Source organism: Xenia sp. Carnegie-2017, unplaced genomic scaffold, assembly GCF_021976095.1.
Source record: "Xenia sp. Carnegie-2017 unplaced genomic scaffold, XeniaSp_v1 HiC_scaffold_2, whole genome shotgun sequence".
Lineage (NCBI taxonomy): Eukaryota > Metazoa > Cnidaria > Anthozoa > Malacalcyonacea > Xeniidae > Xenia > Xenia sp. Carnegie-2017.
This window is the reverse complement of record NW_025813482.1, coordinates 465,904-483,575: the sequence shown is the minus strand read 5'-3', so window position 1 is coordinate 483,575 and position 17,672 is coordinate 465,904. Positions and strand designations below refer to the sequence as shown.

The following is a 17,672-nucleotide window of genomic DNA, read 5'->3' as shown; positions in this document are numbered from 1 at the left end:
ATGACAAAATGTAATATTTTATTGAAAATATTTTGACTATATCTATTTTTTGGTATTATGACAACGTTAGACTGAAATATTAATGTCTTACTAAGATGTGAGTGTTTCGTATGGATGTGAGTGTGAAGAAACACAGTCTTTGGAATATACAAGAAAATGTCTCCGCAGAACTTTATTGCTTTAATTGAAGTGAATATAATTTAATTTTCACAGAGTATGACTTTCACTTGTTTTAATTTTACATGTTCAAACCTTTTATAAATCTGTTAAGCATCTCTGGATAACTAGATACTTATGTTTCAAGGATTTTAGCGTTGTAAATTTTCTCCAGTTGTCCATGTAGCTCCTTTTCTTGGTTGATTGGTTTTTGACTGTCCATAGAGTCTTTTTATTAAGAACCAGTCTTTCATCTTTTTTTCCGCAATCCTTTTCAAGTTCATGACACCAGCTGTCATCTTTGATTCCATTGCGAGAAAATTGCAACAACGGTAGTACCCCCCCCTCACACACACAGGAAAAAAGAGAAACAAGGACACACATAAAAAAACAAATGGAAGTGTATACATTAGTGGCAATACACCCGGTAAGAAACGAGAACAAAAAAAAATCTAAAAACGAGACATCTCACAAGACCACGTGCCAACTAATTACAACAACATGCTCCAGATCTATATAGCTTAGGAGGGCCATTAGCAAAAACATCTGAGGAGAAAAACTAAAGAATAAAAAAAAATTCAGGATCATGCATCTTATTCAGAATGCTTCGTCAGTCCTTTACTAGAAGAAAACATCAATACAAACATTGAAAGTTTCATACTCATACTCACTGGCTGCCCAGACCACTTTTCCTGTCAACTAGAGAAACTTGCTTAGATATCCACCATTGAAGAAATTGAAGTTTTTTAGTATAACGGAAAGGCTCAAACCCAGAAATGTTTTTAGCACGCGTGCTCAAGTCAACCTTAGGTCAGTGTACAAAGCAGTTATTTTCTGTCTCAAATTGACCTTTAACGGTAAGAGTGCGAGAATGATGTAAGTATGGTCGCAAAACCAACCTTAAGAAATGAAAATGGCCTGTTATTTTTGCAAGTCATTAGTAAGAATCCTCTCATGAAAACTATACCTGCAACGAAACCAAAATATCATCAAGATATAAGTTATATAGCACAAGCATCTTGGTTTCTTAACAAAACAAATGTAAAACATACTATTGCTGGTCTCACTAAAATGAGAGAAACATGTTAAACATTGCATTGAGAAAAGAAGAAAGCCACAAATACCAAAGAAATCGCACAGAAAGCTCTCAAACGTGTCTCGTCTGACATTCTTGACAATTCGAACTATATGGTCTGCGATGGTTCAAGTGTGCAGTCACATTTATGTTTTTAACATGGTATATTTGTAGCGTAAATATGTTGGAAATGACAATAATATGTTGCTGAAACAGACATACTCCATGTTTACAAACAGTTAATCGTTATGGTGCAGATACACCTCCAATTATTTCAAGGAGTTCTGCTGAAAGTTTACAGTGTCAGAAACAGCACAGCTGAATGGAGTTAAAGAGCGCTTTAATTGCACCTTAAAAGCAATGGAATTTTGTTTACTAATTTAAGCAACTGACTCGAACAGATACTGTATATGAGCCCTGGATACCGCTGTACATCGTGGTAACCTCACAGTAAGTGCAAGAAGCATTCAAAAACCCATTCAAATTTTTCGAACCTTTCAAAGGTTAAACAGCAACAAGAAATCTAAGAATAAGAAAGGTGCATAACTTACTTCAAAACAAAATAAGATTTAAGTTGACTTAACAAAGCTTGAGTTGCAGACAAAGTTGATGAAACACCAGAAGAAGCTGTACACGTTATGGGCCAGCTATATAACAGCACGAAGATTTGGAATAAATAGAATATGTAGAATAATTCCCAAAAGGAAATAGAAATTTAATGACAAGTTTTGAAGAAAACGTGGAAATTCTTATTCCTCAGCCCAACTGAAAAAGAATGGTGGAACTATACAGAAAAATAAATACCAAACTGTAAAGTCAACAAAAATTAAGTACTGGAAAGAAGCAGTGCAAAAAAAAGCACTTAAAAATTTGTTGATTAACAGAATAACAAAAATGCGTTCCACGGTAAATGTGCGTATATAGAGTTAAAAACCGTGTAAATGGCCAAGAAGACAAATATAAAATCATTATGGCAAAAGGTGACGTGCATATCCAAGACTCGGAGGTCATGGAAAGTTAGCGCATGTACGTGGAAAGAAGTTGTTGCAGCTCATTTTCAGACATATTTACATTTCGAAATACTTCAAAGACAACTTCACTGATATGGGATTTTATTCTTTAGAAATTCATAACCAATAGCTAAATTTGTTCTTGAAAAGCATTCGTTTACAACGCATTTAGTAGTTGCAGGGAAGAAAGATTTACCTCTCAGTCAAATGATGTATATTCTGTCAATGGCGGATCTAGGGTAACTGCGTAAGTCAAAAGAAATTATACAAGCCCATTTTTAGAGTATTATAGAGACAAATCTATTGATAAAATTATATTCTTTGGAAATTCAAAAGCAATAGTGTTTTTATGAAGTACTTCGAATTCAAAATTAAGTTGAGCAGCTATAATTTATTTTGACAATCACCGGATTCGCTATCAGCATATCTTCACTTACCAATTAATAAATAGTATAATTTACTAATCCGAAGGTTACACGGATGTTTTTACGTCAGCCATTTTTGAGGTCTGATACGAAAGAATTATTTATCAATGCTAATGTCGCTCCAGTGGGCGTGGACGGATTTTATTGTTGAGTAAATCCCAAAGGATTTGCTCAAATCAAGAATATCAGGCCTGATATTCAGAAAACGTGCTGACTTTTATCAGCGAAGCCAGCCTAACAATGCGATTGTTTTTTGTGTTAGATCCGTGGAAAAACAATGAATGTCTAACATTGAAACAATACAAAATCCTACAAATACAAAATTTGATTGGTAGAAGCACATTGAGAACTTACTTGATGATTTCAATATGAACAATTGCAAACTTGAAGCTACTACTGCTGAAGTGAACCTCAAGTTAGTGAAGAATAACGATAAGCTACAGTTGCTGAGAATGAATCGTAAAGAAGTTTGCTGGGATTCCTTTTTTATATAATGTCGTTCGCAAACAGGGGCGAAACTAGAACGCTAATTGGGGGGTAAATATTCAGCTCTGCCCTAATGATTTCTTTTGAAATTAACATCGTAAACAATAGAAATCAGCAGGGCAGAGCTGAATATTTAAATATACCCCCCCCATCCAATTAACGTTCTAGTTTCGTCCCTCTTTGCAAAGTGTCAGAGTTGGATAGTTCTGCTCCGACATCTTAATTCCCATGGTGAAATTATCAAATAAGCAGCTTCTTCGAGGATTGAATGTCTTGAATCGGGGAGTATATGAAGTGTTATGGATTCTGCGAAGGACGGTCTGCGTTTATAATGACTGACGTTTGGACAACCATAGCGGTTGTCATCTTCAGAGTCAAGTGAGAAGCCTTAATCGCAGGAAAAATAATAATAGAAATCATAAACGATCTTTCAAAATTATCTTGAAAATGTGAAATAAACGACACTCTTCAGTTCAACTGATAAAATCACTTGGATATTTATTTCTGCGAAAGTAGTCGCCTACTCGCCTTCTCCCCAAAATTTGTTTTTGATTGTAAATTGACTATTGTAAGAAAATAGAGGAGGTTGGAAGCTTTTCAAAAAAAGATTCGTTTGTACGACTGGTTCTTAAATAATGTCCTGTTTATGATGTCGATTAATTAACATCCGCCATCATGAATGCATAGCTGATTAATGGCTTTGGGAATAAATTTTTGTGTTGGTCATTTTCTCTCAACCACTTTGATTTATTCAAAAAATGTCTCAAGAAGAGATGACAACCTTTACCACATAGAATATTAAAGACTATATTTAAGAGTATTTTGTGCAAATTATTGATCCTGATGAATGTTGTCATGAAGTCAATGGATGTTCATGTAGTCATGATACACTGTAAATCAAAATTAAATTCAAATTGCCTGTTTAAAGACAGTGTATTTTTGAAATTTTGCACTGTTCTTGTATTCCTTGTTAATTAATTTGATCCAATTCACGAGTAATAAAAATGGCGAAAACTTACAATAACTACTTTGTAATGTTATTTTAAAATTTTTAGGTGATTGTGCCTTGATGGCAGAGTCTCCGACATTTTATAAAAACTTCGCTCCATGCATGGATCGTTTGAAAATTATGAAAGAAGAAGGTAATGTCCTCTTTTGTAACATATTTTTTTGTTTTACAATGTGCTGGGTTTACGTTCTTCATTTTGCTTGGCTTTACTTTATGAAATGTATTGGTAAATTCTGTTTAAGTAAAATATATAGTTAATAGCAACAGGGTGTTTCCGGCAAAAAGGTATACAGTTTGAATAAGTCGCTAAATTGATCAGTGCAAAAACTGTACAATAAATTTTTGAGCTAATACGTATTGCAACTTCCAATGCTTTATCTAAGTTCGTATAAGACGTTACGGAAAACAGGTTTTATAGGTACTTCATGTGATGCGAAATGGTTTTACGGGAAATAGTCGATATATTTAGTGAAAGTCGATTCATACATACATGCGCGGGCATTGTTTAGTTAAAATATTATAGAGCTGGATGAAGGTCTTTCTCATAAAACTGGCCGAGTAATAGTATCACTTTCCCTCTTCGTCCTTCATAACATCGTGGAGCACTATACTTCTTATGAACAGTTGCAGAACTTATATATTATATGCATTTTGAGTCATTTGAGTTTTAACCCCGACTTTTCAATGAAACTAGTGGTCGAAGCATTTTTCACTTTAACTCAACTTCTTTAATTTGTAACAATTTTTTAAATTATAATTCGCCATTTGCTCTACGCGCATAGCCATTTATTTCCCAAACTGTGAGTGGTTTGTTCTTTAAACGCCCAAAAAACCAAACTTAACACGATTCGAGGAACGACGTAGCTATGGCTTTATTTTTAAGTTTTTTTTATATTGACAAAAAAAGTGATTACAATTGCGAAGCTATTTTAAAATAACTTGTGCTATAGCTAGTATGAAATCAATGAAAAGAGTTACACGTGTTGAAGCTAATTATATAAATTTTGCCAATGCATACGATTACGATTAGCTTTAAAATCACGAGATTTAAAGATCGCAAAACTCTAACCGAGACTTTTAACTTTATTTACGAAAAAAATACACTTAGATGAACAATTGGAAGTGCCATTTCTGCACCCTGTCCAATCTTAGCTATTTCTTAATGTTTCTCCGGATTATGAATTTTCAAAAAACAGATTTGTAACAATCGAGCTGCTTTTACAATATGAGTTACTTATAATGTAAAACCATGCAGCTGTTGTAATTTTTTTGCTTAACGCTGAGTGTTGAACTGAAATGGAAATTCTTTCCTTTTCTTAAATTAAAGGTTTTCTTAATTTGGGTTCAATGTTTGCCTGCCAAACGGGCTTTTCAGACCACTAATAAAATTAACATTTTCTATCATTTATTTTATATTGTAAATTATTTTGAGTGGTTTCAAGTGGTACTTTGTTGCTAAAATATTACTCCAGCTTTGTATTTGCAAGTTCTTTGCTTTGTTTTTGAGAACGACGATTCTTTTTTGCACTACTGTTATTGCAGCTGTAGATAGAAACGTGATTTTGGTTATAGAAACCTTTCAGCTGGTGCCTTGAAGTGTGTTCAGCACTAACTAAATTATACACTAACATCTAATGTTCATCATTTAAATTGCAACACCTCATTCTTGGATATATTGACGCTGTAAAGAAATTTGAAATGTTTTATCCTTTAAATAGTCGACTTACGTTGTGTTTGCAGGGTAAAATATTTATAACATGAGTCAACAACATATACAAGCATTTGCTTACGTCTTTTTTTGGGTAAACGCTCAACGAGCTTTACGTTTGACATAATTGTGTAACATGTGAATCAGTTAAAAAGCTGTTCCTGGGGCTTAGTCGTATTTGTGCATTGGTGATCCGCTATTTTCCCTTGTATAGGTATACCCTTTTGTGATGAAATAGTTTTGACAAAAAAATCACCAGCCCCTAATTACACTATGGACGACACTGATGATTGGAGCATAATTTTTGAGAAGTCTGAAGCGTGTACGTTTAAATTTCCTCGTGAATTAACGAGTTGTCACGAACAGTTCAAGTTCCTCATAGAGAAAGGCTGTAAAACTTTGCTTGATGATTCTCAGTTATCAGGAATTGAAAACTTTTTTACGAACAAAGTGTCACTGATTCAGGTATTTGTTTATATGTATGCTCCCGAGAGAAATAGTGAGTTTTGTTTTTCAATTTTATAAACTGAAACAAAAGTTGCAAACGATATAGGAATTATGGCGCAAAATAATTTTTAATGAAAATAATAAAGTATTTATTGTTATAGAATTTGTGAGAAATCTTAATCACTCCACTTTTTACGATAAAAGCACAGTCACATGACATGCGATCTAAGTAAGGGCGTTCAGTAAATCCATAAACAGTTTGACAATTACAACGTCATTTCATTAAGCAGTGAGTACAAAGCACATTTTTGAATTTCATGCAGGTTTGAGTTAGTAATATTGACTATATAAAATTATTTAAACTAGTTTTATAAATCTACTATAAGTTTCAAAGGCTTCCAACGTGTACGCAATGTGTACCTATTTTTATTTATGGCAAAAAAAATTTATTTAAATATTTTGGTTTAGGGCCCTCCAGGAACTGGAAAATCATTTTTAGGCATCAAAATTCTCAGATTGATGCTTTCCATGAAATTTCATAAGCGCTATCAAGGACCAATATTGGTGAGAATTTAACTGAGACAGATTTTTAATAACGTTTCTTGAATCCTAGCATACGCAGGAGTTGAACCAATCCATTTTCATGTTAATTTCATTTGCATGGCAAAAGTTGCCTTAAAATTTGTTTCGCAAGCTTCGTGATTGTAAAGTAAGCAACTATTCTTATGCTTAGGTTGTAACATTCAAGAACGTTGCCTTAGATCATTTTTTTGGTTGATTGCACAAAATATGTGTCGAACATCGTCCGGATTGGAAGAACCTCACGAGAGGAGCTTAACAACATTCTACTTAACAAAGTAATGTGATGAATAAGTACGTTTCCAAAGATTTTCTTCATCAGCTTAATTTAATTTGATTATTTAGGTCATTCATGAAACAGGAATTGAGAAAAAACATCGCCCAAGCTACATGAAAACTTGTACACAAATGCGAATTGCAAAGAGAAACATTAAAAAGCTCTTTAGATATTTGTCAATACCGCATTTTACCGTTAAATCATTCCTTGAGGTATTAACAAATCAGTCTATTTAAACATGAAACAATTGTTCAATCCTTTGCTAATTTTAAGAAAATCGATCCAGGAATTGTAAAAAGTGGACAATTGTCCGGCATACGTACTTTGATCCAAGCTAAAAATTTTAAACGGAATTTTATAGTAATGCAGAGAAATATTATTTTCAAAGTACAAAAAGAAACGACATCTTTATTCCTTTTTATGTAACGTTATTAGGTTGCTAGCAAAGAACATATTAGCTCTCTTTTGAGCATGTCACCTGATTCAGAAGAGAACGAAGAAAAGACTTTAGAAGGTGAGCAAGCAGATATATTAACTTGCTTATGTTAAGCTCTGTTGCATCAAATGCAAACGTATCGGTGCTTGTCTTTGCATATGATAACTAAGAAAAGGCCTATTTAAAAAGACACAGTTTTAAATTTTAGTCATTGTTTATAGCTTCTTCTCTCCTTCATAAATCATAATCACCATTTGTACGGTGGAACGTTACGTCATCATATTACATTTGATGTATATATCGTATCAGTTACATATAATTATAGATGATTTTATTTTTCTACAAACACATTTCAACCTTAATAGAAGACGGTCAACTTTGCATCATTCCAATACACAGTCAAACATCAATCAGTATAATTTTAAAATTATTTTGTTCAACTCATCCCATGCAAAGCATTCAGTAATTATGTCTTATTCAGAACTCACGCCAGTTAAATATTTTGTTTATATGCAAAGATAGATTCAAATATTATGATAATTTTGTCATTAAATGATTTGTTGTTGCCTGTTTTTCGTAGAGAAATTAAAAATATGTGTGAAGACATGGCTGGAGGAGGCAAAAAGTCAAGTTGAAAGCTCCTTAACGAAAAAAAGAGTTGAAAAATTTCGCTTCAAGACAGAAAGCAGGTAATAACGTATACATTTTTGCAGCAACGTTTTCAGACTGACCTTGGTTTAGAGAAAACAATCTTTGCTTTTCATATTTTTCCTTCTTTGTTTGTATCTCTCGATGGCCAACTAGGAACGAGGAAGAAGTTTTGCGTGGTGAAGCATTTGACTCAAATGTTACGTCTAAAGAAAGGCAACAGGATACTGTGGAAGATGAGGTGCCTTTGGACGACGTAAGTGCGTCATACGATGAAATTCAAGAGGGTGTTAACAATGAAGAACCGTTAACTGATGGTATCGAAATTTCATCAGCTGAGCCAGGTAGGCCGAGTTGAGTTAACTTTTAAGTGAAGAACGATCTAGATTGTCTTTAAAAAACTATTTCATAAATGATACAGAGGCATGTTAAAAAGATTTTTATAACATGGACATGTAAACGGAATCCACATTTATTTAAATGCACGTGCTCATTTAAAAAATTTTTTGAATTGCACACATTTTCATACAATTCTATCGTATACTCTATTCTATTGTCTGTATTGAAAATTTTTTTGCTTGATTTTTCATGATACTTTTACTGTAATCATGCATGAAAAGTCCATGCTTTTTTACACTTATAGGATATGGTTTATAATGATTGAAATTTGGTAGTATCGTCTAGAGCTTTAACTTAGAGTTTTCGACTCACTTACAGCGCTGTTTATCTCAAAGTGCTCTAAGTTGTAAGGAAGGCTGTTAACACAGAATAGACATCTAACAGAGAAAGCTCACTCAGCTAAGATTGTGGCGTATTTTTCCACTACGCATGCGTGACTTCCCAGCAAGATACTATCACAAAATAAATCATTTATGGAATAGTAATGCACGAGAATGTTATTTTACTAATAACTCAAGTGTAAAGCAAAAGTTTGCCGAAATTTTTACAAAGAGTTATCATCTTACGAAGAAGATAAGGTACCAAGATTTTGTAGTGCAAAACGATGTATTTGTAAAAACAACATCTATATTTTGTATTGCAATCTTGCAGAAGTATCTTCCTGGAAGGCGTGTCTCCTTAAAATTTTCTGTAGAAAAGTGAGGGACACGAACATCAAAGGTTCCTACATCAGAGGACCTTCTGTTAAGACAATCTATTCTGTGCTGTTAGTGCAATTGCCTGTTTTAAAACGGTGGTGACTTAGCGTCAGTACCAGATATTTTAATGTGATTGGTTGGTTTTAGGTCCGAAATAGCTGTAAAATGATCTGCAACAGTGCACAGTTCTGTATCAAAAGTGAAACCTGTCAGTAATGCAATTATATAGCTATATGTAACAAAACCTGTATTAACCAAATAAATTTCGGTATTACAGCAGCATAAAAATTAGACACAAACAAAAAGGAGCGTCAATTGTATATTTTTGATTTTGCGCAGAATATATGAAAATATACTCGGGCTTACCAAATAATGCGTGTAAACAAGTGCTGCGGCTCACTTAGATTAGATGAGTTAGGTGTCTGAAACAAACTTACTGAGAAATAAACCGTTGCTTTTCCCTGGGGCGACCAAACATGTTTGGTTTCGGCGGTATGGTTAAAATAAAGAGAAAATAAACCACCACAAAGGAATAGTTTGGGCAGAACTTTTGTCCTCTACATCGTTAAAAATCACAAAAGCACAAAAGAAGCTTGAAAAGATAAGAATAAGCAAGCAAAATTGTTTTTAAGACCTATCCTCCGAATATGTACTACTTACCATTTGTCGTGAAAACTAAAATCAATCATTGTGCCAACTTAACTCTTCGTTTCCCCCTGATTAACATATCCCCTATTTAAAATTTAACTTACAAATTAACCGGCTGAAGCAATAAGATTATTATTCGCTTATGCAAATAACTCCTTTGCGAAGCGAATTTGCGTCAAAGGCATCTCTCTTTAGATAAATAATAATTTATTGTATAATTCATTGGTAGAAATATATTTAAACTAAATCATGATCATTTCAAGTATGAAAAACATTTTATAACCGACTAACCATGTTCTGACTGTTGTTGACTTTATAGATGAATATGCTAGTCTTCTTGATGAAGATGATCTGTGGTCTTTAACTTCGACACAACGTGCTAATTTCCTTCGTGCTTTACGTGGAAAACTTTTTGCAGAATTTAGGGAAGCTGTTGAATCGTTTGAAAAGGTAAGATATTCATTACCAGGAGCGTAAGAACTGGGGAAGGGGAAAATCCTCCCTGCTGTATGTTGCAAAAACTGTCCTTACTTGGCGTTGTCTTTAAGATAATGAAAACTAGGCTTTTTCACTGTTAGACATGAAAGGTTTCATTTCTTCCCAACTTTTTTATTAGTTGCACATATACTTGCTGACTCTATACAGCTACTTTTTCTGCATGTTGAAAGATCCTATTCCTTGCATAGCTAGGTTTGTCAAAAGTTGTTTAATATTTATTAATCTTTACCACAGAAAAGTATTACAATAAACTATTGCTCAATATGAACAAACATATCAGAGTTCCAATTTGCAATTAGACAATCGCAAAAGACTTTGCTAAAAAAAGAACGCAGAATTAAGTCTTTTTCAAAATTTAAAGAAAAATGCCTGTTATCTCGCGCACACGTGGTTATAATCAATGCAGAGATTTGTAGCTAGCTATTTTCTATCTTTTTTTTGAAAATTAGTCGAAAAGTTACAATTTCTACTCGTATGTGCTTTTTTCCAACAAAGTTGTACATCTTTTGTAAGATGTTTTGTATCTATGTTCGTTGTTTTTTTGTACTTTTTTTCGTGAAGTCAGTTGCATACTAAAAATTGTCCTTTTGTCATAGCTACAGGTCTGTTAAATTCTGCGCATGTGGGTCAACAGTCAGCAAGTCTAAATTATTGGCTAGGTTATTTGTCAGTAGCAGACCATCATTCAAGGGTTCTTTTTAACATTCGATGTTTATTTTTTCAGAATAAACGTTTTCGTCAAGATTTTCTTGATGAACGCACAGTTTGCGTTCTAAAAAATTTTGATGTTATTGCCATGACAGTTACTGGAGCTGCAACTCGTTCACATTTGTTGGGTAAGTGTATATTACGTTACGTGTGATGCAGGGTTAGTCAAGATAAAGTATAGCAGCTAGACTCAAAATACTTTTATAGCAGCATTGTTGATTACGAGTTTCAATATAATAAAATTACACTAATCAAATTGCTTTTTAGGTATTTTCAAATGTAAATATATACAATATTGATCTTTTGTAATTAATTCTTGCTCATTCTTGATCTGCCACTGTGCCGGCAGGTTATGACGAATGTGAAATTGTATTACGCAAGATAATCGTACGCATGCGTAATGTGACAAATCTTGTTCTAATCACTGCAAAAGTCAATGAAGAAGTAAAATTCAATAACTTCAAAATAGCAAAAAGATTATTTAGGAGTAAGGGTGTTTGAGTTCTTGGCATCCTAAAGTTGCCAGTTGAATTGTTGTAATGTTAAAGTCGCGCGTTATTTATGTGAATGTGACCACGTTGCTGTTCAGAGTTGCTGTTCTGGTTTTCTACACATTCAGAAGTGAACATTATCAAATAAACAATACATTTATAATCAATGCAATGCCATGCAATACATAATTTATTTTACTGTTTTGCAGTTAAATTGCTCATAAACTCATTTTTTCTCATGGTTTTGTTCAGCAATAACCCATTGATTATTTTCTGTTTTATAGAGAAATTGAAGCCTTGCGCTGTGATTGTTGAAGAAGCTGCAGAAATAATGGAGGGTCAATTGGTATCAATTCTTCCCAAATCTTTGAAGCATTTGGTTATGATAGGAGACCATTATCAGCTAAAACCACGAGTTAACTGCTACAAACTGCTAAAAAAGAATCTTGATTGTTCCATGTTCGAGCGATTGATTAACAATAAATTTCCATTTGTCCAGTTAAAACAACAATGTCGAATGCGTGATGATATAGCCGATCTTCTTCGTGAGATAAAAATCTACGACAACTTAGAAACAAAAAAAGAGGTAAAACTATGTTGTTGGATTGTTAAAAAAGCATTTGTAGAGATATATTGAGATATATCATGAGAACTGCATGAATTGAGATGTATTGAGAACTGTATACATTGTGTTAAATACAGTTCTTTGCCAGCAAAAGTGGTTTCTTCTATGTACAGTGGAAAGTATCTCAAACTATTTTAAAACTTTCAATTTAACAACGCTTTTCTGGCTGAAAACGAATTTTTTTACCAACTGATTTTTTCCCCGTAAATGAAAGAGATTTGGATAGGAAGAAGATATACTGTAGCGCAAACGTGAGTTCAAGCGCAAACGTGAGTTGAGTTTTATTGCGTTTCACGATTGTTGCCGTGGTTAACTGACATCATTTCGACTGATTTCTGATCTTATAACTATGTGAGCAACTAAGAGAATCGGCAAAGAAACTAAAACCATGATTCACTTTGTAATTTCTGGAATCTTTAAAAGCTGTTTAAATACATATATGATAAAGCTGGTTGAGTTTAATTTTAGGTATTCTTTTAATCTTTTGAATAAAATTTAGAAAATTAAAGACAACGAGCCGCCTCTGTGCATTGGAGAAAGCCTGTTCTTTCTTAAGCACACAAAAAAAGAAACTTACCCCTCTGGATCAAGAAGTCCTTTTAATGATTACGAAATAAACAGGATTCTTGAAGTATCTCAATACTTGATGAGAAATGGCTATAGTCCTGCTGATATTACAGTCATCTGCCCTTACAATGCACAGGTATGTAGTTCTACTTAGAAGATGAAAATTGACGTAACTCACGAATTGATTTTCTGGCAAAGATTGATGTGTTTGTGAACAATGCTTTTAAGACAGAATTAAACATTAACTAGAATACTCCTCCTAATGAATTGACGCAAAGTGTAGTGAATGTAGTCATGCATGGGGTAATATCATACTTTTAAAACAAATTTTGATGGCCAATTGCTTGTGAAATATAATTCTGATCTTTTGGGAAAGTAAGTGGTGACGGTGACCAAAATAGATTTTCAATTTGCTCTGCGTTACGACAAAAGATTATATAAAAGATTACAGCAATAATACTGATTGCGCCAATAAGTGTCGTAGCTGGTCTACAACAAGTCGATTGGCTATCTTTCACCATAAATTCATTCTTTCAGGTGATTTTGAATTCTTTTTCTGCTCATAATGTTTTAGAGAAGGGTTTACTTTACATTGCCGTCACAATATTAGCACAAAAATGTTGTCAGCTGAATTTGACAACGCCCATTCTCGTAAAAATTAGTCTCAAGGAAAGAAACAACTCCTGCATACAATAGCATAAAATTCAGTCGAGGATATTTTTTTCGTAAGTCCTGCTTTAAAATTATATTTTGAGTTTGTTACGTCATTATTTTGTTTCATAGCCTCCATTCAAGTAGTCCATGTAATCCCTCCTTGCAGGCATAGTTAGCTACATAAGAATGACTAAAGTCGCCTTTAAAAGTACCATTCTTACAAATTTGAAAGACTGAAAAGAGCTGTATTTACACGTTAGTATAATAGTTTTTATAAAATAATATGATAAGTTAATCGTGCAGGACTTCTAGCGAAGCATCTGGAAGCAATAAAACAGTTTTAAGCCAAATATAAATTAAGTAGAAATTAATTGGGAGAAGTTTAACGAAGCAGGCTGTTCCATTGTGCATAGAAAAATAAAAGTAGGTTGCATTGGTAATTAATTTATGTTGACTATTGAGAGTTTAGTTTTGATAAATACTCTAAAATTTTTAAACATCGACGTTTTAAGTCTTCATACTGTACATGCAGCAGTTGAATTTGGCCAAATATCACCTCATTTCTTTTATAATCTTTATGATTAAAACTACGTTACGTTATATTCCAGGTAAATAGAATGAAAGGAAAATTTCTTCTTGAAGCAAATAAACCTTCTGAACAGTATTTTACAAAGCTTAAAGAAATCAAGATAACAACTATTGATAGTTTTCAGGTGAAATAAATTTTCCATAGTTTACGAACTATCATTACAAGACTCAATTTATTCTTTTCAAACGTATACAGGGGGAAGAAAACAAAGTGATTTTGCTGTCGCTAGTACGCAGTAATGAGAACCAGAAGATTGGTTTCTTGAGTAGTGGTAACAGAATATGTGTCGCAATTTCAAGGGCAAAATGTGCATTGTACATTTTTGGAAATCCAAGTGTTTACACGTTGTCTGAGAAATGGGCTGTAAGTTTCACCACTTTTTCTTATTATTTGTCTGAATGTGAATGAAAATGCTGGACGAAATATCACCAATTGAATAAGTGAGTTTTCTTTTTTTTATGTAATTCATACATTGAGTTTAGGAGATGTCTTTGTTTGTCACAGTATGTTTTATTCTGTATTTTTGAAATTGTCTACTAAGAAAATAATTTAATTTTGCTTTGTCAATTCTTTAAAATTATTTATGCTGACTCATTTCTTTAAAAACACATTGTTTATGCTGTGAGTGAGTTTACAAAAATTTATATAGTAGGACTTAATGAACGGGCCATATAGTTACTCCACCAAAATAAAAGGAAAGTGTCAAGCATTTCATATTTTACTGCTGCAGAAAAGATTTTACATGTACATTAAAAGGTAAACTTTTTATTGTAGAAAATCATCAGATTGTTTGAAAACAGAAAACTAATTAGCTCCAAGTTCCCGTTTAAAATGAACTCGAGCAGGTATAAATAACCGAATTACTTTTCTTTTTGGTTTATGGTGTGTTTTCCATCAACGTTGAAGGCATCGAAGACCGTTTGATGAACCATGGATTACAAAAATTGGCTTTTCTTCAAATTTCTATCAAAGCAATGCGTCCAGGAATCGCCAAGCAGGAATCTGCCATTTGATTTGGCATCAAATATATTTTGAAAGTTGCACGTTTAGTCAGCCTGCACGTCTGGGTAGTGCTTGTACATTTTAGATCACCAGCATTATTGCTTTCTTTAGTACTATTATTTTAACAGTGAGTTAACACCAAATATTTACACAGCACTGAAAAATTTGCGGGCTGGTTGCGCAACTGTTACACTGTAACGATTGAAAAGAAAAATATGATAACATGCTACATTAAGTTTGATCCGTAATACCTTTTATGTTTAGTTTGAAATACTCAAGATTAACGAGACTTTTTTTGTTCTCTGACAAAACTTGCTTCGTAGGAATTTTTTAAACACACTTTTAATTTATTTTTCTGTTTTAGGTAACCGACAGGGACCCTTTATGTAAGTGGCTAATTCAAAAAATTTTTCATATATTGAAATAGATTGAATAGGTTCTTAGCTAACGGCCAATAATGATCATTATTATAATGAAGGTATCAGCAGCAATGTTAACGCCTTTTTTATTTCCAGTTAGAGTACAAATATTTTTGTCTTTTACTGGATGCATCGATAACACTTAAAATGCCTATGAAATGGAAATTTTGCAAATTAAATAATGTTTGAAATGACTAAACTTTTGAAATGACCGTGTACTTTCTAATACTGTAAATGCTTATCTCTTTTTTAATCTCGTGATTTTGACGTTTTTGTCATTTCCAGTTTATACAACTTGTGACGTCATTACATGTTTGTAGATGTAGATCGTCCAAGTTACTAGAGTTCTGAGAAGAACTGTTTTTGTTGTTGTTGACTGAGTCAAATTTGACTGTTAAGATGACTACCGCTGTCTGTTGTCGAAACGTCAGTTAACAACAACAGTCCTTCTCAGAACTCTACTAACCTGCTCGATCTACATCTACAAACATGTAACGATACTCCCGGGATCAAACCATTTACTTTGTGACGTCATGTTGCATAATGGTTCCCACAATATTTCAAATACTCTTCAGTTTCCTGACAACTTTAGGTTGACACTAGTACGCAGCATTTTCTACCATTAACCATGTCACAAAGAAGGGAACTCGTAAATTAAAGTATCGGTAAATATACCTAATAATTATAGTTCTCATTATGCAATGTGACCTCACAAGTTAGATATATCAGACAAACCAAGAACCACAATATCTCAAGAATTAAGAGTGATATGCATTAACTGGTTTAGAATGTCCGTTGTCATTTTGAAATATCTCTTGAATAAGGCATTTTAAAAGAAATTAAGAAATAGTTTTAGAGAAGCATTTGAATTGTAGAGGTAAAAACTCGGGCATTCTTCGCCACTTGTAAGCACTAATTTATAAGTAATGTCGTTTTTAACGTAAGTAAAGGATGTTTCTACGAGAAAATTGCAAAAGATTCTTATTGTGTCAAAAAGCCCTTTCAAATCCTACTTGTAGAACTAGCAGAACTAGCAGAACAATGACGTAGTCAGCCCGCAAGTTTGATCAATGTAAAAACAATGGGTTTCTAAATGCATAAATAATGCGAATGATCTGAAATGTACATACTAACTTTCCGGGTTGGCTCCCCCGAAATCTTTAAAATCTTCATTCTGTTCAAAATTACTGCAGTGTTTCAACTTTGTTTTTCAAAGTATTATGGGTATTATGAAATTTTATAGCAACTGTGTTGTAAAGCTAAAACAAAATCATGGTTTACAATAAAAAAATCAAGTTATTGGCTCAAAAAAATTGCCAAAAATGGTGGGAAAATATTGTTTGAAAGGTACATTAATCGATTAAAGGAACAGAAAAATAATTGGATAGGAATAGAATAGCACCTTTTGGATGATTATGCTAGCATAAGTATCCGGCGAAAAAGTACAATTTTTTCTATATTAAACAGATGAGATATTTGAAGACAGCACAAAGCTATCAGGACGAGAAATTGATTTCCTATCCGAACGAATTGGTTCAAGTTATGATAGAATTGGACGTCTGGAAAATCTGCCAGAACATACTGTCCAAGAAGTAATTGATAACAATGTCCAGTATCCAAGTCCAAGTAAAAAAGCTGCTCGAACGCTAGGTCTGATAAACGAAAAACAAGACTTTGGACGGAAAAAACTTACAGAGCACCTTAATGAAGCCAATGTTGAGATACATGAAGAAGTATTACTAGGGACTTGGTGGCATTCTCCGACATGAAGCAAGTTACATGTATGTGCATTCTCATTAAGTAAAGAAAATGTCTTTTTCCAATTTTAGGTGTAGAAGCCTTTTAAATGTCCAATTTCCAATGCCATTACAAATTCAGGTTTTCAAATTTTAAATTTTAATGCAATATTGCGAAGATCGTATTTTACAAAAATTACGACTGCCAAATAGTGTTATAGTTAAAAACTCATTCTATACTGATGATGACATGTAAGTCTTGTCGAAAAGGTTAATATAAATATTCATTTCTTACGGAGTGTCAGTGGTTTTTGTTTTTAATACAAACGTTTTTCCACTTCTTTATAGGTATACTGAACTATAGGGGATAAAAATCATCACA

General features: G+C 33.1%; 1 protein-coding gene across 1 annotated transcript; it reads left to right on the top strand.

Annotated features, from left to right (window-relative positions):
• The first annotated feature begins 6,142 nt into the window (after positions 1-6,142).
• LOC124440401 (NFX1-type zinc finger-containing protein 1 homolog) lies at positions 6,143-17,584 on the top strand. Its single transcript, XM_046990793.1, has 17 exons — positions 6,143-6,334; positions 6,785-6,880; positions 7,078-7,173; positions 7,241-7,384; positions 7,608-7,686; positions 8,189-8,297; positions 8,413-8,600; positions 10,321-10,451; positions 11,224-11,335; positions 11,983-12,044; positions 12,198-12,284; positions 12,823-13,026; positions 14,153-14,257; positions 14,329-14,496; positions 14,908-14,978; positions 15,500-15,521; positions 17,022-17,584. Exons 1-16 carry the CDS (start codon positions 6,143-6,145, stop codon positions 15,501-15,503), a joined length of 1,848 nt encoding a protein of 615 aa, XP_046846749.1. The 3' UTR covers positions 15,504-15,521; positions 17,022-17,584.
• The last annotated feature ends 88 nt before the right edge of the window (positions 17,585-17,672 follow it).

Excerpts from the sequence above, each read along its gene's own strand:
- LOC124440401 (XM_046990793.1), top strand. The coding sequence starts at position 6,143 with ATGGACGACACTGATGATTGGAGCATAATTTTTGAGAAGTCTGAAGCG. Across the intron at positions 8,601-10,320 it reads AATTTCATCAGCTGAGCCAG|ATGAATATGCTAGTCTTCTT; the intron begins GTAGGCCGAGTT and ends TTGACTTTATAG. Across the intron at positions 11,336-11,982 it reads AACTCGTTCACATTTGTTGG|AGAAATTGAAGCCTTGCGCT; the intron begins GTAAGTGTATAT and ends TCTGTTTTATAG.